This window comes from Ursus arctos, unplaced genomic scaffold (assembly GCF_023065955.2).
Source record: "Ursus arctos isolate Adak ecotype North America unplaced genomic scaffold, UrsArc2.0 scaffold_8, whole genome shotgun sequence".
NCBI classification, from domain to species: domain Eukaryota; kingdom Metazoa; phylum Chordata; class Mammalia; order Carnivora; family Ursidae; genus Ursus; species Ursus arctos.
Window position 1 is genome coordinate 3,805,862 of NW_026623100.1, and position 23,573 is coordinate 3,829,434.

Consider the following 23,573-nt stretch of genomic DNA (forward strand, 5'->3'; position numbering starts at 1 on the left):
CAGCATGTGTCAGAATCACCCAGAGGTTTGTGTATTAGTTATCTAAGGCCATGAAGCAAATTACCCCAACTCACATCCTGGAAGGAATCAGCATTTATTATTTTATACAGTGTCTGTAGTCAGTATTGTGGGAGCAGATTGGCTGGATGGCTCAGTGTGCTGTCTTTCATGAGGTTGCATTCCAGCTGTCTGGATGTAGGTTGGCTGATCATGGCTCACTCACAAGATGGCTGTTGGCCAGAGGCCTCAATTCCTCACTACAGGGACCTCTATAGGTGTACTTGGAAGTCCTCACAACATGGCAGCCAGCTTCCCTACAGCAAGTGATCCAAGAGAGAGAGCAAGGAGGAGGGCACAGTACTTTTTACAGTGTCATACACTATCACCGTGGCTACATTCTCTTTGTGACATCAGTCAGTCCCATTGTTGTGGGATGGAACTACCCAAAGAGGCACACACCAGGCAGTGATCTTGGGTGCCATGTTGAAGCCTGTCTACCGCACCTTTCTCAAACGAGACACCTGGGCCCACCCTAGAGTTTCTGAAGAGGTGGAGGGGGCAACAATTTGCATTTCTAACAGGTTCTTAAGTGATGTTAATGCTGCTGGTCCTTGTTCCCTGGTTCGAGAACCACCCTTCTAGCGTTTTAGAATCTTAATGTTAGAAGGAACTTCAGAAATCTCGTCTTCAGATCCTGTATTGATAGACGTGCCATCAAGGTGATAAGCATTTGACTCAGCAGGAGAACACAGCATGTGACCCATACATTATTCTCTTTGTTTCTTTGAAGACATAGCTAAAAAATATACTCTTATCTTTACTGATGGACTTCTTTCATGTTTGAAACCTTGTGAAATGTCATACATAATAGCTGGCTGTAAATGTTCTTCTTAAAAATGGATTTTTGTTTGTTTGGTAGATTCTATCATCCCGGGACCCAGATTCTTTAGATATACTGATTGGGTATAAATTTGGGCACCAATAAGCAAGGTCCCAACTCCCACTGATTGCAGGAAACCATCCTCAGTAATATTCATTCTAGAAGCATGACATCCTTTTTGGACCTTCCTTAGGAACCCCTAACCCTGAACCAGCCGTCTCCTTGGCGGCACATAGATCACGAGGGCTTGCCTGGTAGGTAGGAGCTATGGTGGGTATGTGTGTTTTCTGTGGGAGAAAAGAGAAGCAATAAATACATAGTCCTCCTCCCCTTATCCTCAGAGCCCCAGTGGATGCCTAAAACCTCAGATAATTACCAAACCCTATCTAGACTGTGTTTTTTCCTGTATATACATACTGATGAAGAAGTTTAATTCATAAATTAGGCACAGTAAGAGATGAATAACAATAACTGATAATAAAATAGAACAATTATAACATATCACAAGAAAAGTTTTGTGAATACAGTCTATCAAACTGTTATTGTACTGTACTCACCTTTCTTATTGTGATGGTAAAATGCCCATGTGATGACGTGAGGGGAATGACGTGGGCACTGGGACTTGGTGGTAGGCCACTTACTGACCCTCTGATGATCATCTGCTTCCAGACTGCAGGTGGCTGTGAGTAACCGAATGAGGGGAGACTGTGTTGAAGGGAGGAAGAGCTGCTTCTGTCCCCTGCACCATTCTGAATGTTCCTAGAGTGGACTTGGAAGTATTTCTGCATCAGCATTGTCTTTGATCACAATACCCGAGTATACATTGTACTTTTTCCTGGGTTCTGTGGCATCTATGTATTATCAGCTCCTATGGGGAAGTGTTCTTATGGGCGAGATGTCCTACTAAGAACAGGTTTGGGCACAAATATTTAACTTGCGCCTAAATAAATTCTTCTTGTTTTATCTACAAATAACAAGGAACTGCCTATTCTGATTATAAAGAAAGAGCAATAAGTTGTAAGACTTGACGAACACATTGACCTAGCACTGAAGAAAACAAACTCTGAGAGCTTCTTCACTGAAACTCATTTTATTGCTGGAAAAACATCCCAGAAGTTTCTTTTTTTGTTTGTTTTTTTAAAGATTTATTTATTTTAGAGAGAGAGAGGGCAAGTAGAGGGAAGGACAGAGGGAGAGGGAGAGAGAGAATCTCAAACAGACTCCTCACTGAGCACGGAGCCTGAAATGTGGGGCTCGATCTTAGGACCCTGAGATCATGACCTGAACTGAAATGAAGAGGCAGACACTCTCAACTGACTGAGCCACACAGGCACCCCCAGAAATGTCTAATTCACATACATAAAGGACTTATCAAAGCTAATAATTTTAATATGCTTTCTTTATAATTAAACTAAATAAGAGAACGTATGTGAACAATTTTTATAATACTGAGACAATGTAAATACATTTTAAGATCAAGTGAATTAAACTCTATGCTCATTACAAGCTTTATTTAATAAGATACTTATTAAAGATTTAATATCTATGATAAATACCGAAGCTAGTACTCTCAAATTTCTAAATGAATATTTATAAACTGTTTTTTGCTTTTTTTAAATAACCTCTACCAAACAAAATATTTTGAAGAGTCACTGCTGAAGAGATGAATATTCACTGAAATTAAATGTGAAAACTAACTCAAAGTTGGACATTGATTAGTGATAATTATCTTTCAAAATATTTTAATATAACTGTGTAAATGTATTCTGACTTTTGTTGACAAGATCATTATGTGAAAATCAGTGAAAACTTGACTTTTTAAGAAATCTCATTATTAACATATGTAAGTTTAAGGAGATTTAGAGATTATCCCAACGTAGATACTGGTCCAAAGCTTTCACCAAACCTTAGGGAAAAGACTGACTGTCTTGCTTTGTAAGATTTTTCTTTGTAACATTTCTGAAGAGTCTCCTTTCTGGGCCTTATACAAAGGGAAAAATAACATTATAACTAAATATTTAAACACTTTTTTAAAGCACCAAATAACCCCACCACCACCTCCAGTACTGCCGTCTGATTGTATTTTAGTCTATACTCTTCCAAATCTCAACCACAGAGTTCTGTTTTCTTAACATTGTTGTAATGAGGGGCGCCTGGGTGGCTCAGTCAGTTAAGCTTCTGACTCTGGCTCAGGTCATGATCTCAGGGTTGTGGGATCAAGGCTCCACACTCAACGGTGAATCTGCTTGAGATTCTCTCTCTCCTTCTCCCTCCGCTGGTGTGCACACTCTGTCTCTCTCAAACAAATAAATAAACCTTTGAAAAAAACCAACAACAACGTCGTCGTAACGCATGCACGTCCCTCGGTATGGCACCGTGCAACAGGTGCACAATAAATGTTTGCTGAATGAGTGAAGGGATGAACAAATGAATGGGAAGTTGTGATTTATGCTGCCTTCTAGACTCTCACCTCTGATTCAGCTGGGCTCACATGTAGAAGGACGCCCACCCCCTCCCCTGTCACTATATGTGTGAGCTGTGTGCTGTGCCGAAGACCCTGGGCTCTACAGAGACCAAAACCAAACCTTGGTTTTCTACTAGTCAACTAAACATGTGATCTTGAGCGAGTTACTCCAAACCTCCAAGCCTCAGTTCTTTCAACGAGAAAACGAAGATCCCAGTAGTGCCTTTATGTTTAAATTATCATGTGTGAATTATCACGTGCTTAGCACAATAGCTAATGTTTACTGTTCACTGCTACCGTGATGTTTCTCATCTAAAACTTTATGCTCGGTCAAATAAGACCATATTCACAAATATAAAAATTCTATTCTTTCGTTAAGATACATAATCAAAAAAATAGACTTGCTCTTTTTGATATTATAGAGACCATATCAAATAGGAATCAAATAAGAATATCATAACTTATGTCTCTCTTTAGTTGTTGAGTATTTAGTTTGTTTCAGAGTATTTGATATTCTCAGACATTATATTGATGAGTCATCATTATATCTATGTAAGAAAAATACCAGAGTTTATTCTGCACGTGAATACATAGACTTTTCTTCCTTTAAACCATTTCCTAAGATAGATTCCCAGGAGTATTAGTGCCGAGCAAAGGGTATATATGACATTTTGATGCCTATTGGTTAAGTGTTGACATACTGCTTTTTCTTTGACTTTCTAATCAGAGCCATCTTTGTCCTTACAGTTCGCAGAAAGAGGCACACTAGTAGAAACACTGGAAATGTGGTACATGTACCATCCTCTTCTAGAGAAGCAGTAAGGGGATTCTTGCACCTGGTGGAGTGCACGTGCATTTTTTAAATTAAAAGGAAGTAACATGGATCAAGGTAATTTCGATGATCCATAAGGACTTGTTTCTTTGGAACAACTTTCTCATGTAATTATGGGTTCCTTACCCTCAGCCCACTGGGGAGCTATTCGTGCACATAAGAGTAGCATTTCTCTCTTTCATCCCTAGTTGGATACTAGAGATTTATCTTGTTATTTGGTACTTTGAAGTCATTTTGACTGTACCTTAGCCTGACTGAGGATAAGGACTAATTTACTTGGAATCCCACAGCTTCCATTTCATTCTCATAAAGACAGATATTTTTATAGAAGGTCAGTGAACTCACCTGGGGTCATAAAGCATGGCTGGATTGGTTTGTCACTAACATACGGTAGGGCATCCAGCCAAGCCAGGAGGCACCAGCTTCACCATCCCTGTCTCACAGCCTGAGGACCAGCAGGCAGAGAGGCCTGGCAGCACAGGTCCCAACCAGCAGCACAGAGAGGAGACTCTCTGCTGAAATCTACAGTTGACCAATTGACATTATTTTCTATTGTAGAAACCGCCACTTTTTAAAAGGCAGCCACCACCGATTATATTATAACTAATATTTCTGGAATTCGTAAATGCAGACACTATAATTACAGGCCATTTAAATATGCACAAGAATAATAGGCTTAAAAACTAGTCACAACTTTTCCATTTTGTATTGCTTTTGGGGGTTCTAATTTTCCAATATATCACCCAAACTCAGATGTTTAGCACAAAATAATCAGCCACTTAACATTCATATTTAGGATTGTGTAGGATATGTCACAATTACACTGATTAGGAAAAACTTTTTGCATTTCCTTATGAATAGTGAACCCTGAATGTTATTACCATCAGATAATACAATATAAATTGGTGAAAAATTGGCCTTCAATTATTACCCTTGCATTATATGATTTTATTTAATAAGGGGATGCTTCTTAAACTATTACTATATTACCTCAGTTTAAATCTGCAAACCACCTTTTAATGGCAAATATTTTCTGAAATTCTCCCTTGAAGAGTTGCTTTTGCTTTTAAGTAATCCTGAGTATAGTTCTCATGACTTCCTATTTCATGATGAATTTATGGGGAAACCTGACAAAGCTGCTAGATTTCCATTAGACTGGCGTATTCCATACACTTAGGTTTTCTTCCACTCTACCACTCCTTCGGAAGTATGTTCTGCAGTGTTGTATTGGTCATTCTGAGAAATTCCTAATTTGCCTTACATATGACTTATGTTCAAATGTTAACCGGAACGGATGTAAGCCAGTGTTTTGTCTGTCACTTGCATAGTGCTGTTTATATCCATAGCTTCTGTGCCATATGCTGAAAGGATATGTTCGTTAAGGAGAAAATTCTATCATTCTGAATGATTTTGGATGTTACTTTTAATATTTTGCCAGGTGAAAGCAAGATAATTTTAATCATGATTAAAGTCAAGGCTATAAATGATTATACTATACTAAATCTGAAAACACATCAAATACAAAGCTAGATGTGCAAAGTAGAGTTTTATAGGGGAAACCTCATTCACTCAGAATTTGTGATACTCTGCACATGGGTTGCAGTTTGTTTTTTATGCTGATCTTGGAGCAAATAAATAAGTGTATATGCTACTAGATGCTGAGTCATGTAATGTGACATTTTATTAAGACCAGTTGAAATGCTTTTTAATTGTTCTGATAATTACATTGCATTATACATATTTAAAGACATGTAATTTGGCAAATGAATGCTCCTTGAGTCATAATTTTCCGGAAAAATGTGCACCTCTTTTTTTCTTTAAATGAATCCCTAGTATGGACTCATTTGTAAAAACTGGCCAAAGAAACTGAATGTTAATTGAATTACATTTAAAGATTTTAAAAAGCTGGCGACATGCCCATCTGATCAGCTTAGAAAAATACATGAAAAAGTGTCTAAATACTAATTTGTCTATCTGAGAGTCTGGCTTCATTTTAAACGCAGGAGATTTTTTTTTTAATTGATGTACAATGTTATATTAGTTTCAGGTGTAGAGCATGATGATTCGATATTTGTGTCTATTGCAAAATAATCACCACAGTAAGTTTAGTTAACATCTGTCACCAGGCCTGGTTTGCAGAATTTTCTCTCTTATGATGAGAACTTTTAGAAATTTGCTACTCTCTTAGTAACTTTCCAGTGTGTAATAGAGCGTTTTTAACTATAGTCTCGATGCTGTATATCCTATGACATAATTATTGTATAACTGGAAGTTTGTGCCGTTCGACCCCCTTCACCTGTTTTGCCCACCCTCCACCTCTGGCAGCCACCAGTATCTTCTCTGTATCTATGAGGGTGTTTTCTGTTTCTTGTTTGTTTGGTTTTCTTTTATTCCACATATAAATGAGATCACGTGGCACTTGTCTTTCTCTGTCTGACTTATTTCACGTAGCATAATACCTTCGAGGTCTACTTTTCTTCACTTAGCAATGCCTTCAAGGACACTTCGGCTGTTTCCATATCTTGGCTATTGTAAATAATGCTGCAGTGAACATAGGGGTGCAGATATTTTTCCAGGCAGTTTCATTTTCTTTGGGTAAATACTGAGAAATGGAATCGCTGGATCATAAGGTAATTCTGTTTTTAGGCTTTGTGAAGAACTTCCACACTGTTCTCCACAATGGCCGCACCAGTTTACACTCCCACCAGCAGAGCACGAGGGTTTCTTTTCCTGCACATCGGGTGTGATGTAATATCTCATTGTGATTTTGATTTGCATTTCCCTGGTGACGAGTGATGTCGAACATCCTTTCATGTACCTCTTGGCCCTCTTGTATGTTTTCTTTAGAAAAATGTCTATTCAGTCTTCTGCCCATTTTTTATTTGGGTTGTTGGGGTTTTTCCCTATTAAGTTGTATGAGTTCTTTATATATTTTGGATATTAACTCCTTGTCAGGTATATGATTTACAAATATTTTCTCCTATTCAATAGGTTGTCTTTTCATTTTATTGATGGTTTCCTTTGCTTTGAAGAAGTTTTTTTTAAGTTTGATGTAGTCATACTTATTTCTTTTTGGTTTTGGTGTCAAATCCAAAAAATCATTGCCAAGACCCATGTTAAGGAGCTCACACCTGTGTTTTCTTCTGGAGTTTTATGGTTTCAGGTTTTACATTCAAGTCTTTAATCTATTTTGAGTTAATTTTTGTGTGTGGTTTAAGATAGCACTCCAATTTCATCTTTTGCATGTGGTGGTCCAGTTCTTGCAATGCCGTTTATTAAAGAGACTGTCCTTCCTGCATTGTATGTTCTTGGCTCTTTTGTTGGAATTTAATTGACCATATAAGTTTGAGTTTACTTCTGGGCTCTCTGTTCTGCTCCATTGACCTATGAATCTGTTTTTATGCCAGCACCATAATGTTTTGATTACTACTTTGTAACATAGTTTGAAATCAGGCAGGGTGTTCCTCCAGCTCTGTTCTTCTTTTTCAAAATTATTTTGGCTACTTGGGGTCTTTTGTGGTTCCATACAAATTTTTAGAATTGTTTGTTCTATTTCTGTGGGGAAAAATGCTATTGGGATTTGGATATGGACTGCATTGAATCTGTAGATTGTTTTGGGACAATATCATTGTTTTGGACAAAATGGATATTTTAACAATATTAGTTCTTCCAGTCCATAAGCATGGAATATCTTTCCATTTATTTGTGTCTTCTTCAGTTTCTTTCATCGGTATCTTACAGTTTTCAGTGTGCAGATCATTCACGTTCTTAAATTTATTCCTAGGTATTTTATTATTTTTAATGCAATTGTAAATAGGATTATTATCTTAATTTTTCTTTCTGATAGCTTGTTATTAGTGTAGAGAGACAAAACAAATTTTTTGTATATTGATTTTTTTTTTAAAGATTTTATTTATTTATTCGACAGGATAGAGACAGCCAGCGAGAGAGGGAACACAAGCAGGGGGAGTGGGAGAGGAAGAAGCAGGCTCATAGCGGAGGAGCCTGATGTGGGGCTCGATCCCAGAACACCGGGATCACGCCCTGAGCCGAAGGCAGGCACTTAACCGCTGTGCCACCCAGGCGCCCCTGTATATTGATTTTTTTATCCTGCAACTTTACTGAATTCATTTATTAGTTCTAACAGGTTTTGATACAGTCTTCAGAGTTTTTATATCTAGTATCATGTCATCTGCAAACAGTGACAGTTTTACTTCTTCCTTTCCAATCCGAATGCCTTTTATTTCTCTTTCTTCCCTAATTATTCTGGCTAAGACTTCATACTATGTTGGATAAAAATGGCAAAAGTGGCTATCTTTGTCTTGTTCCTGATCTCAGAGGGAAAACTTTCAACTTTTCATCATTGGGTGAGATGTAGCCTTGGGCCAGCTACATGTGGCCTTTCTTATGTTGACGTACATTTCCTCTATACCCATTTTGTTGAGAACTTTTATCATAAGTGGATGTTGAATTTTTTTCAAATGCTTTCCTGCATTTACTGTGATGATCATATGATTTTTATCCTTCATTTCATTGAAGTGGTCTAGCACATTGATTGATTGATTGGTGCCAAATCATCCTTAAATCCCTGGAACAAATCCAACTTGATTGTGGTGTATGATCCTTTTAATGTCTTGCTGAATTTGGTTTGCTGATATTTTGTTGAGCATGTTTGTACTTCTGTTCATCAGGGATATTGGCCTGTGACTTTCTTTTATTGCGATGTCCTTGTCTAGTTTTGGTATCAGGGTAATGCTGGCCTCGTAAAATGAATTTGGAAGTGTTCCCATCTCCTCTATGTTTTAGAAGAGTTTGAGAAGGATTGGGATTAATTCTTCTTTGAATGCTGGGTGAAAGCAGTAAAATTTTATTAGCGATGAAAGCAGTTACTTTTTGGTAGTCCATAAAACTACTTAACATAGAAGTTTAAGTAATTTTTTTAGAAATTCTTTACCAAACAGCATAGTATTAAATTATGTGTATTCTTTTAGATTTTTAGGTAATCCTGAGCAGTCCTAAGAGAGGAAATGAAAAAAAGAATAAAAACATTTTTAGCAAAACCAGATGTGAATCCCCCATATTGGTCTGGCATGGAGAATTGGTTATGAAGTAACATGATACTTTGAATTTATCCATATATGGTATCTTTGCAGAAAAGATTTAACCTGGCGGCTTGACTGCTGATCTTTAGGAAGGCATACTTACAAAGTTGTCCCTTGGCTGGCATCTGGGATCTTTGATTTGGGAAGGTTCCCGACCTCATAACTGATTAAGAGTAGTTCACCGTGCCTGGACTATTTATGTAAGGTATGGTTTGTGCTGAACACCTGCTTTCATTCTGGAAGTCTGAAATTTTTGTATGTGCCAGGCAGAGACTGCCTAAACAACCAGTTCCCAGTAAAAACCTTGAGCACCGAGTCTCTCAAAAGCTTCCCTGACTGGCAGCATTTCACATGTGTTGCTAGGGGTATTAAGCAAATCCTGTGTGACTCCATTGGGAGTAGAAACTTGGCCTTAGTTTCCCCTGAACTTTGGCTGATTTTGCCTTGTATCCTTTTGCTTTAAAAATCATAGCTGAGTATCACTAAATATTAGGTACTGTGGGTCCTCCTAGTGAATCATCAAACTGGGGGGTGGGTTGGGACTCTCAACATGGTACTCTATTGGTAGTAATTCAGAGGACATCTGAGACCATGTGTTGTTGATCCATCATTTGTGGATAATAGAGCTCAGCAACACAACACCTACAGAAGCAATGCTGGTGGAAGGACTCAAGCATTTTTTTCCCAGTGTATTCTGTAAAACACTTTCTTCAAGTCATCCAAAGAATTGTAGGTTATGGGCTCACTACTTCTTTTTAAATTTAATGGTTAGTTTTTTAATTTACTTTCTTTCTTTCCTTAAAGAAACTTTCTCTTAATCCCCAATGATTAGCACTGTGCCCAGTTTAATAAGTGTTGAATTTAATTGAAGAGGCCTCCAGCAGGACGTGAAGGCTTTGATCTTTCCCAGCCCTGTCCCAACCCTGCCTCCCTGCGGTGTTTACACCCACACGCCCTGTTCCCTAACACACGCCCTGTGAACTATGCCAGCGCTGTTATTGAACTCCAAATATTGATGTCTACCTAGTTCCTTTTTGAAAAACAAGAAGAAATTTCATCTTTAGGATTTTGTGTGTGGCTGAGTACTATTAACTCTTAGAATAACTGATGTATAGATTTGACTGCATTTAGTAATAGTGATTTTCAGTATTTGTTATATGACAGAGTATGAATCTAAACTCAAAATGGGGGCACCTGGGTGGCACAGCGGTTAAGCGTCTGCCTTCGGCTCAGGGCGTGATCCCAGAGTTATGGGATCGAGCCCCACATCAGGCTCCTCCGCTATGAGCCTGCTTCTTCCTCTCCCACTCCCCCTGCTTGTGTTCCCTCTCTCGCTGGCTGTCTCTGTCTCTGTCGAATAAATAAATAAAATCTTTAAAAAAATAAAATAAAAAAAAATAAACTCAAAATGATGTGTAATAATGGCCTTAGTAAATTGAAAAGCAGAATACGCATATGCCAAATGAATTGACCATGCTGTCTGAAAAAAGTTCAAAATAAGAAAATTATTCTCCAGCTTTGATTCCATCAATCTTGTCCACCTTTCACAGGTACCCAACACATTGTAAATTCGTTTTTCCTTCCCTTTGAAAGGGTTGCCTACCAATTGTGATATCAGCACTACAGCTGGCTGCCATTTGGACAGTTAGAGCAGATTCTGCTAGGAAGTTTCAGGATGCTCTAGGCTCATGGTTACATAAGCCACAAGTGCATATGACTGCACAGTGGGATGGAAAACTGCTGTTGTAAGTCTGTATCAGATAGGGAAAGCTCAGGAGGAATTGTGCAGATAACTCAAGGCAAGAACCCACACTTTCTTAACCTCTATTGGCCTCCTTTTGGACTACTATGGACTAACTCCCAAGTTTCTGCATTTCTGAAGCCGTAAAAGTTATTTTAAAATACAAGGTATTTATATATGAGAATGCTAAAACTTACCTATTTACTTGCAGTGAAACTGTAACTGCTTGCCTAGTCTTCTGACAAAATCTATATTGTATATCTAGCAAATGTATGGGCGCCTGGGTGGCTCAGTCGGTTAAACATCTGCCTTCAGCTTAGATCATGATCCTGGAGTTCTGGGATTGAGCCCCAAGTAGGGCTCCCTGCTCGGCAGGGAGTCTGCTTCTCCTTCTGCCCCTCACCCCACTTGTGCTTGCTTGCGCTTTCTCTCTCTCTCTTTCAAATAAACAAAATCTTTAAAAAATCAAATCAAATAATAAAATAAAATAAAATATAAAATAAAATAAAATAAAATAAAATAAAATAAAATAAAATAAAATGTAATAATTAACCAGCAGCAAGAGTGAAAATTTTCTCTGGGAAACTTTCTAGAAAAAAAAATCAGATTCAAACATCTTAAAAGATGTCCTTTTCTTTTCTCTCTCTCTCTCTCTCTCTCTCTCTCTCTCTCTCTCTTTCCCCAGAGAACACAAGCAGGGAGGAGCAGAAGGAAAGGGAGAGAGAGAGAATCTCTTAAGCAGGCTCCATGCCTAGCACAGAGCCCGATGCAGAGCTTGATCTCACGATCCTGAGATCATGATCTAAGCCAAAATCAAGAGTTGGGACGCTAACCCGCTGAGCCACCCGGGCGCCCCTTAGTAGATGCTTTTTGAGACTAAGACAGTATCAAGGACTAGAGAAACTACCGAAGGGTCTTCTCACTTGGGTGTGGGTGGCAGCTCAGCTCTAGATTTAATCTAACATGTGGAATGTCTAGCTACTTAGGAGATAACATGGGAATCCTTGCAGCAGACTTTTTCAAAGAATATGTGTGTTAGACCAACATGGTCCTCAAAGATCATCCTCAAAGTATGGGAAGTGGACCAGCATTGGTCCAAAAACATTAGTCATTGGTCTACAAGTAGATCATTGTAGAAATTGAAAGTATTTACAACTTCTGTGGTAACTTGACAGAGCATGGTATCCAAATACGTGATAATTTTTCTAGTAAATCATTGTAGTGTATTTTACAGAAGTAATGATCTGTAATAGATCAGACTTTTCTTTTTCCCCAATGGCCATTCACCACAAAGAGTTTGGGAACATTTGTTAAAAATGCAGGTTCCTGGACCCCACCATAAACCAGCGGAACCCAAATCTCTGGAAATGGGGACAAGTTCCAGGAATGGACATTTAGCAAGCTTCCCTGGTCATTCTTTTTCATGCCAAAGTTTGAGAACTTAGGAGGAGGGCCAGTAATGTGGCTAATACATTTCTTAAGTATAAGGTTACCTTTTGAAGGCCATCCACTCTAAGGACCAGAGTTGCAAAGGTGATAGCTTGTCCACATTTGACTTCAGCCCTCAGGGAGGAGGTTGTGTCATTGGCTCACAACACACCCCAGCCAACAGAGACCTGTGGTTTCTAGGTACAGTTCTATCGCTAGATTTGAGATCCCTTTGTACAAGACACCCTCAAAGCCTCTTCATTGTAGGAAAGTTGTTGTATTAATTGTATTAATGGAAAGCATCTAGGTACGCGAGGGATGTCTAGGATCCTTTGATGTGGTTCCTTCCACACACCGGATATAGCCACACACCATGCCCAGGGGAGGGAGAGCAGCCAGCCCCAAGGTGATGCGGTGCAAGAACGTGTCCCATAGCTCCTGATTAGAAAACACTGAAGCCCTCCTCGGCTCCACCGACGGGCCCCGGGACACTCATCGGGAAAGAGCATACACGGCAGAGGGGTTCTTGTTTGTTGCAGGTGTAGAGTAGCCGAGATCAAAGAGGGAATTTCATGCTTCCTGGGCACATGGCTTTCTCATTTGCCATGTCAATCAATAGAAGATTTTATGAGGAGGAGGGAAAAAATATTCCTAGAGCAGTAACTGCTCCTCAGAAGGAGAGAGACGTCTTTAGCACCTGTGCTGCACATTCAGGTGCTGACAGCCACTCTCCTCGGCGACTTCAGGACAGAGATGCTGTTCCTTGGCTCCCCCTGAATCACTGTCACCTTCGGCCATCCCAAGGAAAGGGCCCAACCCGGCAGTAAGTCAGCCAATGAAGAGGAGGAGGAAATGGGTTGTGGGAGGAAAAGGAAAGGAACAGACCAGTAACTTGAAGTTTTGACAGAGCTCTTGAGGACAGTTTTGCTTCTTAGAATTTGAACTGAAGCACCTCCTTCTCTCTGTTAGGAGTGTGTTTTAGTCTCAACCACAATACTATGTCATGGCTCTCAAGTCACACCTTTAAAGGCTTCTAAACAGGATGCCATTGTCACCTGTGGACCAGCACCCCTTCTGCTTCTCTTCCCTCTCCTGTGTGCCAGGCAGGCTGGGAGGTTCGGGCTCACCTCCTTGAGCAACTCCTCTGGACCCCCAGGCAAAATTCGGCCCCTTCTCTCTTCTCTCCCAGTGGCCCTTATGCCTGACTTTTTCTGCTTGTGAAGATTTTCATGGTTGATTAATTAGAAATATGATTGTCCTCTGCAGATAAATGTTGCCATTTATCAGGAACTAACTGTTGTGACTATGTTTTTTCATAAGAAAGTATCATTTTTTCATAAAAGGGATAAGCATGTATGTTTTTTAAAGTTTAAAGTATATTAAGAAAGATGTTGGTGGTGCTGGGGAAAAAGAAAGCCTCTTAGCCCTTCTAGATCAAGAAGTAGATTTGCTCAGGGAGGATAAGGTTTGATAGCTTTCTATTTGAAACATTAAAAGGAAAGAAAGAAAGAAAGAAAGAAAGAAAGAAAGAAAGAAAGAAAGAAAGAGAAAGAAAGAAAGAGAGAGAGAGAGAGAAAGAAAGAAAGAAAGAAAGAAAGAAAGAAAGAAAGAAAGAAAAAGAAAGGGAAAGAGAGAGAGAGAAAAGAAAGAAAGAAAGAAAGAAAGAAAGAAAGAAAGAAAGAAAGAAAGAAAGAAAGAAAAAGAAAGAAAAGAAAGAAATTAAAGCAACTTTAATACTGACAGTTCCAGGGAGATAAATAATTTTGATAATATGAATCTTAAACTCTGCGTCCCCAATTCCATCTCTTTCCATTCAAACAACTATCTTATCATCAGTTATAAGCAAGCAACTATTTTATAGTCAGTTTTTTCTAACCTGTTTCTTTGGAAACTATTCTTGCAAATGAGAACAGGGCCTGCGTGTGGACTGTGACGCAGGATACTCTAATTTGGGGAATGCAAATCTGTCACTCACTAGACTGTCCTCTTGCTAAGTTCAGTACATTGCCTCCTTCTCTCTGGCTGCCCCCCCCCCCCCCCAATAACCAGATGCGTGAATGTGTAAGTGTCACATCCAGTAGGCGCCCGCACCCCATGAACAGCAGACAGGCCACTTGCTGGAGGTGCTAAGGCTGCAAATGTGTAACAAGAACGGAGTGCGGAGCAAGTGTGCATTGCTACGGTCACTCCCACCACCGCGCTCCCAAACATCCTCCCTCCCGCTTGGAGTTGTTCAGTGGCTTCTACTTTTCTTTCCTCGGCAGGAATCCTCATCATGATGTCCATGTGCAGCGAAGTGCACGTGTATGAATACATCCCGTCCATCCGGCAGACGGAGCTGTGCCACTACCACGAGCTGTACTACGACGCGGCGTGCACGCTCGGCGCCTACCACCCGCTGCTCTACGAGAAGCTGCTCGTGCAGCGGCTGAACACCGGCGCCCAGGGCGACCTGCACCGCAAGGGGAAGGTGGTCCTGCCCGGGCTCCGGGCCGTGCGCTGCCCCGCGCCCAACCCCGCCGGTCCGCCCTCTTGAGGAGGGGCTCTTGAGAATCGATGTGCAATAAGGTACTACTGTCTACTCTGAGTCACAGGAGAATACTTGAAGAGATATTTTAGGCAATGTAGTTTTCAGTCTGTAGACTGGAACTTAGCGGTGGCCACGAGAATTCTTCTTTTTCTAAGCCATTGAGTATTTATTACTGCTTTGAATACAGAAATGGAATTTAAAAGGAAAAAATGCTCAAGAAAGATGCAAAAAAAAAAAAAAAAAAAGAGGCAAACGTATGACAAATGGGTTTTATACCTCCAGAAATCTTCATCTTTTCTCATGCCATGGGCACCCCTTACGAGGGCTGGTTTCACTGATGTACCTGATATGAAATGGTTTATCACCCACATTGAGCTACCGTATCTGAGCACCTAATGTGTCACTCGTTCATTCATTCATTATTAAAGATCCGAGCGTGTATGACAAGCATCTGAATTACCACTCGGATGTGTTTGTTTTAACATCTAAATCCCTCATATATGTTGAGAGATGCACATGTTTGCAAACTGTTGCCTTCCCCTGCTCTGGTTCCCATTGCCCACGGAAGCTTTGCTCTTTGTGTGCCAGCACAGATTTCTAAAACCAGAAAGCATCCCTCTCGAGCAGTCCAAGAAAAAGCCAACCCTGGGATGGCACTACGGAGGGGACACTTTGGTTTTCCTGCAATATTTTCTTACTCGGGCAAGTAAATACACAGGGTGGCCCGGGACCAGCATGTTCCCAGCTCCAGCTTTCCTGCATCGTACCCCTCAGCTGCCAGTCCTCCCCACAGCCCTTACACAGTTACACCCACGGACACTTGCGACCCCCTCCCCCAGGCGGGAGGGCTCCTTCCAGTCTAGAAGGAGGGAATTCGGAGCCTTCACTCAGCACTTCTGGGGATGCACACCCATCTCTTCTGTGGAGATTTCTTTCAGGTCAATATCAGCTGCTGGAACCCCAGCAACGATGTACTAGATTTTCACTCTGCAGACAGATACTGAGGAACCCTGTCCCTGTTTTCACAGATATGTTTTATGTCAGCAACATATAAGCCATATAATTAAATAAAATTGTGTGAAAACGTTGCTCTTTAACAACAAGGAAAATACCTGTATGCTTGAGAGGTAAAGGCAGCTAGAGGGGAGGAAGTTGTCATCCCAGTACATTAGCTATATTCAGATCAGTTTTGTTTTGTTTTTAATCTCAACTTTTATCACTGATACATTGAAAGACAATTTTTTTGCTATGAATGTAGTGAAACAGAAACATTTTGGAATACATTAAACATGCCATCTTTCTATGTAATCAAAACATAGCAGTACAGGTAAGACTTTTTTAATCAAATATGTTCTCCCTTGCAAGTGCATGAATGTCAGCAGAGTTTAGTGGGAAAGTTTTTTTGTTCCAGGATTGGTTTTTTCCTGAGTGCTCTCAAAACTACTTTCTTGAGCAAGAATGGTTCACAGAAATTGACAGCTTCTGTTTGGTGAGTGTAACTCCCCAGAAATCAGGTTGGGTAATAGGCATCTCCTATGGCTTATTATAATAGTGAAGTATAGGAGTAATAGAAAAGTTTCAATCATGACAGCATCACTAGAAGCCCATTTTGAGAGCTTGCTTTCCAGATCTATGAGAAGAAATCAATAATTTTTTCCTACACGTTAGCTTATGTGTGGACTGACACAGTCAAGCCACTTTTCTCTCTGGTTTCCTGAAAGAGCTTAGTCTTGTCCCCACGTTGTAGTGAATAAGGAGTTCAATTGTGAGGTAGCTGAGAGCCTGGTGAGCAGTCCTTCCATGGCCTTGCTACTATCTGAACCTTCCAGCTCTGCCTTCAAACGTCCACGACACTGAAGTTCTTTTGATAGACTTCTTGGTGGATTTCCTTTGGACCTTATTACCCAGGACAGCCCCCTTTGGTGACATAAGAGCTTGGTTAGAGGAAAATTCATTGGGGGTCAATATAAATATTCAAGTTCAAAAGCCCCAGAAAACACTTCAAAGACTTTTAAATAGCATTTTGTTGTAATGCATGTACTTTTAAAAGGTCCTTTCAGTCTCACTGACATTACAAGAAAGACTGAAGAGCATAAGGAAATCTAATTAAAATTTTTGAATTTATTATGGCCTTAAAGACTCTTGGGAATCAGGGTCTGTTAAACATTCAGAAAATGTGGTACACATATTAATATAGTGTGGCTGGGCATTCTTCTATTTGAAAGTTTGAATTGTTTAGCCTCCCAAAAATGTCAGGCAGTTATAGTTAACATGATGACTGCGTCTGGTATTAGCGGAATCGGTCCTAAGTGGCAGTGTTTGGCCAGGCATTGATTAAGTCCTTCTAGGCTACATTTACGGAACTGCAGTAAGCCCGCAGCTCTTCCCTGGAGTAGTTAACCATAAATGCTGTCCTAGTGCATTTCTCCCAGGCTCCGCCCCTCCCAAATGCTCCATCCACTTCTGGAAGGGACGCTGATACAATCATTAAGGTGCAACCGAAGCCATTAGGTGTCCCAAGATAATATCACCCCATTTTTGTGGCGGTTGTTGTTATCACAAACAAACGAGTGTTGACCAAGAATGAGAACTTGCCTTTATCTAGGTTCTCCCTGACTAGTTTCCCCAGTCCCTCTACCACGTATGAGGGTGGGGTTTGACAGGTGTCTGACGCTGTCTGTCTGCAGGGAATACCAGTGCCGGCCCTGTGTACCTGACCTTCCCCACTAAGGCCTTGCAGGGCTGCTTTGATCAAGAACTTTGTGCATTGGCCAAGATGTGGTCAGTTAGAAGTCGAATACTTGCATCATGCAACATCAAGGGCATGTATTAAGCCACGTGAGGGACTTTTGCACACGTTTCAATGACTGGGTCTTTGCTTTCTGCCTGGATGCAGAGCTCTGGGAGCCCTGCGTCAGTCACAGCCCTTCGAGTGTCTTGTGCCCTCGGCCTCTGAGCCAGACATTTAATCAATCCTGAAGTCACCAGTAATCATCTGTCATTGTAGCTGTAGCGTCTGGACAAAGCGATGCTGAAATAATCGTTGGCATTTTCAAAACTGGGAAATAAAAGTAACTCTTGAAAGCTACCACAGGGGTGCTCCGTGACGTGTTTATGAGCCAGTTCATTCTGGTGGAACAGATTAATACCTTATGTTGCTGGCTGACCCTTCTGGGCAGGAACATTTGCAGCCACTGAATTAATTAGGTCCTGTTTGGCTGCATTAAGTGGGATCAGTCCCACGTGAGTAATGACATATGATGGAAGGATTTTCTGTGCACAGATGACATGATGAAAGTTCTCTCTCTGGCCTCTCACACAGCATGTGTTTGAGGCTGGTGGGCAAAGTGACCTGGTCCCATTTCCGCTTAGCGACGGGAAGAGACAGGGCCGGGGTCGGGGTGGGGGGGGGGGTGGATTATGGAGAATTCCGTGACAGGCCAAATAGTCTCTATATTCTCTCATAGTGTCCGATTAGGCTTCCCACTTTCTGATAGCTTAGAGCTCTTGCTCGGTTGCTACAGCCGATGAGGTCAGCTTTGTTTAGAAATTACTTGCTTAGGTAAAATATGCCTGAGTTCAAACTTGTTTTTTTACGCTCTGGACATTTCCATTGTGAGAATATTCTGCATGTTCTAGTCACTTGGGCATTATTTACACAATTGGTGAACGAAAGGTATCTCTCTGTGAATTCAAGGATAAAATGTCAGTTCTGATTCGTGTTTTGTTAAATGAATGAAGCCTTTTAGTAAGAAATAATAATCCAGCATATTCCTCTACAAGCTTGGAACGATAGAGTTTACACGATTAAGGACATTGCTGTAGTTCTTACTTTTGTTATAAAAGTGTGCATGTAGATATAGCTATATAATTGTATATATACGTATCTACACACATGGCTGCTTTTATATTGTCTTTTTTCATCAAACTTTATTCCTGAAACCTTTACAATACATTTTATTTTAATTATGCAAATGCCAATGTTTTAATAGAAGAAAGCAAACGTTATATGCCCTTCTATTAAAAAAAAAAAATTCTGTGTTCCCACACACTGATATTCTGCACACCCTGGGCGTGTTTAGAAGTACGGCAGAGATATTAAAAGGCACCATGTGGGTAGAACCATGGCCTGAACATCGTAGCCTCGTCGGATGCCTAACGGGACGCTGAACGTTGATCAGAAGGTTACTTATTATAGTTCACGGCTTTTACGAGGTTAGCGGGGGAAAAAACTGAATATCGGTTCTGTGGAAAACAGTCTTCTTACCAGGTAGGTTTCAAACGAATTAACTGTGCTGGTAATGCTAAAAACCTGACATTTATGATACCACGCATCCTGTTTTACGCTACTTAAATACTTAGGAAGTTTTCCCGGTGGGAACCAGTGAACTTTTTTAACAGCTTTGGGAATTTTTTTGTATGATAATTTTTAAACTGAAATGTGTACTCTTCAAATTAATTAAGGCCTGAGGTTTTTCCAGGAGTCACATTTTAAAAAGTGTTTGTATACATTTTAACACCTTTGATATTTTCTATTTTGGTTTTGTATATTTTTATGTATACACAGTGTACAGACTTTTCTCTTGTAAATAAAACATGTTTTCATTTGTCTAGAAGTTTCTCTTTTCATTTGTAAAAGTTGCAGCTACAAATGAGCGAGCGGCAGAAAAACGAGCCGTCCCTGGGGGAACATGGCACAAAGCCGAAAGCTAATTAGAAAATTGTAAACGAGGTAGCAGCAGCAGGCCCTCGAACTGTGAGTATGGGCACGGCCTGGGCCTGAGACCAGAGGCAGCTCGGTCTTCTTCCCCGAGGGCTAATGGACAAATACGAAGATTCACAGTGGCAGAAACGAGCAGGAAAGGCATATTTAGGCTACCATACCCCGATGCGGAGTTAGTAGCCCAGCATTCTGGTTAATTTATTGCCTTGGGAGACTCATCCCCAGCTTGACAGGGCTTTGGGTCTTAGAAAATATGAGTAAACTGTTAAAGGAAGGCCCAGGGACGGTGAAATCACCTTAACCTGCTACAAGGTCAGATTAGCCGTGGGATCCTCATGCTGGCCGCGTGAAGGGAAATGGTTCATTAGGCTCCTCGAAAGAAGCTCCCGGCCTTTGTGCCTTCTGGGTACAATGCAAAGGAAGCCTTGAAGGGAGGGGCTGGGGTGTTTGATGTGAGGACAGATGCGAGCAGCTGGGGAACTGGGGAGACATAAATCACCGCCGACAGCTGTGCTGCGTCCAGAGGGCTCCCACCACCTTTGTGTTCCTGTCATTTTTCTTTCCCCACAAGATGACTACCTGCTTCCAGATAATTAAAACACAGGCCTGGCTCCGAGGGTCCTGATTAGAAGGATGCTCCCCCCACACTCAGAGGGCAGCCGGGGAGGAGCCAGCCTCACCTCAGAGACGCCTCCCGGGGGGCTGGCTGGCAGCCTCTTGTGTCTGGATGCTCCTGGGAGGACTGAGGGGGGAAGACCAGGAATTACTTCAGGTAAGGGGCACAGAGATGAAGGAGGAACAGGCAGAGGAGATGGGGATGAAGAACAGGGAAGGGTAAAGGGAGAGGGAGGCAAATCTAAGCTCCAGGGACCTTCAAAACTATTTTCACAGGAAAGGCGCCCATTGAGAAACAAAACTGCCTCCTGGCTAAAAGCTCAAAGGGTTAAGGGAGCTCTACAACTGAAATGTGTTCAAGAAACCCTGGAGCACAGAATTTTGCTGGACAAAGACCCTCCTGCACTCAACTTCTGCCGGCCCCTCCGGGAGCAGGGATTGGTAAACTGTGGTCCGCAGCCTATTTTTGTAAATAAAGTTTTATTGGCACACAGCCATGCTCACTTGTTTATGTCTTGTCTATGCTGCCCCATATAAAGAGACCTTGCAGTCTGCCTGCTAAGCATAAAACATGAATTATCTGGCCCTTTACAGAAAAGGTTTGCCCACCTCTCATTATAAATACAGTGGTCCCCAGCCTCATCCGTGGTTTTGCTTTCCGTGGTTCAGTTACCCAAGGTCAGCCACTGCCCTGAGCCAGAAGATCCTTTTTCTGACCTATCACCAGGAGGTCAATAGTAGTATAACGCTATGTCACAGCACCTACGTCCTTCACCTCACTTCACCTCATCACATAGGCGTTTCATCATCTCACATCATCACAAGAGGAAGGGTGAGTACAGCACAATCAGATACTTAGACCACATTCATATAACTTGTATTGCTGTATATTGTTATAATCGTTCAATTTTATTATTTGTTATTGTTAATCTCTCACTCTGCCTAATTTATAAACTAAATATCATAGGTATGCATAGGTATGTACAAAAAATACAGTATATATAGGGTTGAGTACTATCTTTGGTTCCAGGCATCCACTGGGGTCTTGGAATATATCCCCTAGGGATCAGGGAACCACTGTACAATTTACCAAGAACTATTTAAGCAAACCTTGTGGTAGCTGGTGGCATTTAGGCCTCACAAAATCACCTTCTAATGTAGATATTTTATTAGCCCCAGAAAGTTGAGACTCAGGTTGAGTCTCACAGGTTGACACAGATTGAATCACACAGCCAGGAAATGACAGAGGCTGGCTTGCAATCCTTGTCTGACTTCAGAGCCCATGCTTGGAACCATTATGGGAGGCTTTTTAAAGCAGTCTCTCTAGATACTACAGAGACTGCTTTAATACTCGAGTATCCCATACCACAATACTCCAAGGGCTCAGCTTTGGAGGACAGTTATAGTTTGAATATTTTAAGAAATCATGCTATGAAAATTATGGAGATTAACAGAGGATCCAGGCTTTTCAAGTTCTCTAAATTCCCAGAACACTAAAATGCATCTGAACTGCATGTGTCAGTCACGTACAACTTTCATTTTGTTATTAGAAGCCAGTCTCCATGTGTGTCCCACCCAGTGAGTAGAGTGCCTCTTATGTGGTGTAGAGAAAGCAGACCTAGAAGACTGGCATTTCATCGACTATTCCCGGCCACTGTCCTAACTAAATTACATCATGCTGGAGAACCAAACAGTATTTAACCTGAAAAATGAGATGCCGGCTGAGAAGCTGATCACAAAAGGAAAAGGAAAAGAAAAATCAATGACTTTGAAAAATACTTTCCTGTCATTGCTGACTTGTGATCCTCACACGGGGGCAGAAAAAAGAGAATTAGAACAACAGCATGTACCTCGGCTATCTTAAAAACGATGCTGGCCTGAAGCCATTGGGAAGGGCACTTTTGACCCGAGCTCCTTCTCATTTATGAAGCCTGTTTGAGTGAGCCCTGCACAGAGCACTTAGGGGGAGACACGCAGACACCTTGGCAGCCATGTTGGGCGGCAGTAAAGAAGAATTAGCAGCCATGATACTGAGGCTGCCTCACCAGAGGTGCTCTGAGAGGTGGACTCGGCGGGGAGTTTGCTTCTCCCTCTTCCTCTGCCTGCTGCTCCCCCTGCTTGTACTCTCTGTCAAATAAAGAAATAAAATTTTTTTTAAAAAAGTACAAAATAAAAGGTGCTCTACTATCATCTTTAGGATTTTCTTCTGAGCTACTGATACATTCTGCAATTTTAATATCCACAAGGAGACAACAAATTCTTAGGACTACTGACCGGCAAATAGTGATTGCAAACTGTGTTTCAACTTCTGGGATGTTAAAATATGAGGGGGGAAAAATCCTGGTGTTATGAAAAATTGTATTTCTAATCTACCCTGGATTTAATCCCATTCCTTCCCCAAGGCTGTGTTTAAATTCTGGACTGCAGAAGAACACTTGTGATATGTCCGTGTAAGGCCATCCAGAAATCCACTCCCTCCATAAAAGCACAAGAACACTGGAAGAAATTGTTGGAATCAAATTTTACAGAAATTAGGACATTAACCTTAGTTAATGGCTTACAACAATCCAAGGAGTGTTTATTCAAGAAGAATGTCTAAATCTCAATAAGAACAGTGAGCTTTGTGGCATTTTTAACTTGCCCTATTCTCTTTCTTTCCAGCTCCCTGAGAGTCTTGAACAGCCTCACAACTATGGTAGCTGTGAAAACCAGAATGCTAGCAGCCACTGGAGGGTCAGAACAGCTTTTGAGCTTCCCAAAAGCCCTAGAAAACCATCACTATTTGACCTTTCTTGCAACTCACTGCAAAACACCTTTCTCAGAGACTGTAGTTCTTTTACCTGACTCAGAGCCATCCGGGGCTAACAGCCCTATCACTAGTGTGTTTGTTGAAAACAACCAGCAGCAATTCTTTAACTTTGCAGCTATCTGAGATAGTGATACCAGCTGGGGCTAACAAGAGGCTGACCAACATCTTATAATAAATAACTAGGATGAGATGTCTGTAGCAGGCTTTGAAAAAGTTCTGACATCTTCCTGTGAATCTGGAAGACTGCACATGTGCAGGGATGTGTGCATGCCCAGAAAAATCCCGAGATTCAAGTGTTGAAGACATACTTCAGTACACATATAGACCCTTTGGCAAAGGCAAAATACCTTGGTTCAAAGTATTGAAGAAAATCACTGTCCAATCACTAGCTGAATACTAAAACTGAGCAGAAACCTCAATGGCTGCGTACAAGGAATACAGAATTTACA

At 41.0% G+C, this 23,573-nt stretch overlaps 1 protein-coding gene across 6 annotated transcripts in view; it reads left to right on the forward strand.

Annotated features, from left to right (window-relative positions):
• The window catches only part of ST6GAL2 (ST6 beta-galactoside alpha-2,6-sialyltransferase 2), a 76,956-nt gene extending 57,366 nt beyond the window's left edge, over positions 1 to 19,590 (forward strand). For 5 of the 6 annotated variants that reach the window (XM_048222781.2, XM_026515878.4, XM_026515868.4 and 2 more), the window contains one exon: positions 14,712 to 19,590. In XM_048222781.2, coding sequence (XP_048078738.2) covers positions 14,712 to 14,983 — 272 coding nt within the window. In that variant the 3' untranslated portion in view covers positions 14,984 to 19,590. The remainder of the gene's footprint in view (positions 1 to 14,711) is intronic. The other variant, XM_044379072.2, reaches the window with a different exon arrangement.
• The last annotated feature ends 3,983 nt before the right edge of the window (positions 19,591 to 23,573 follow it).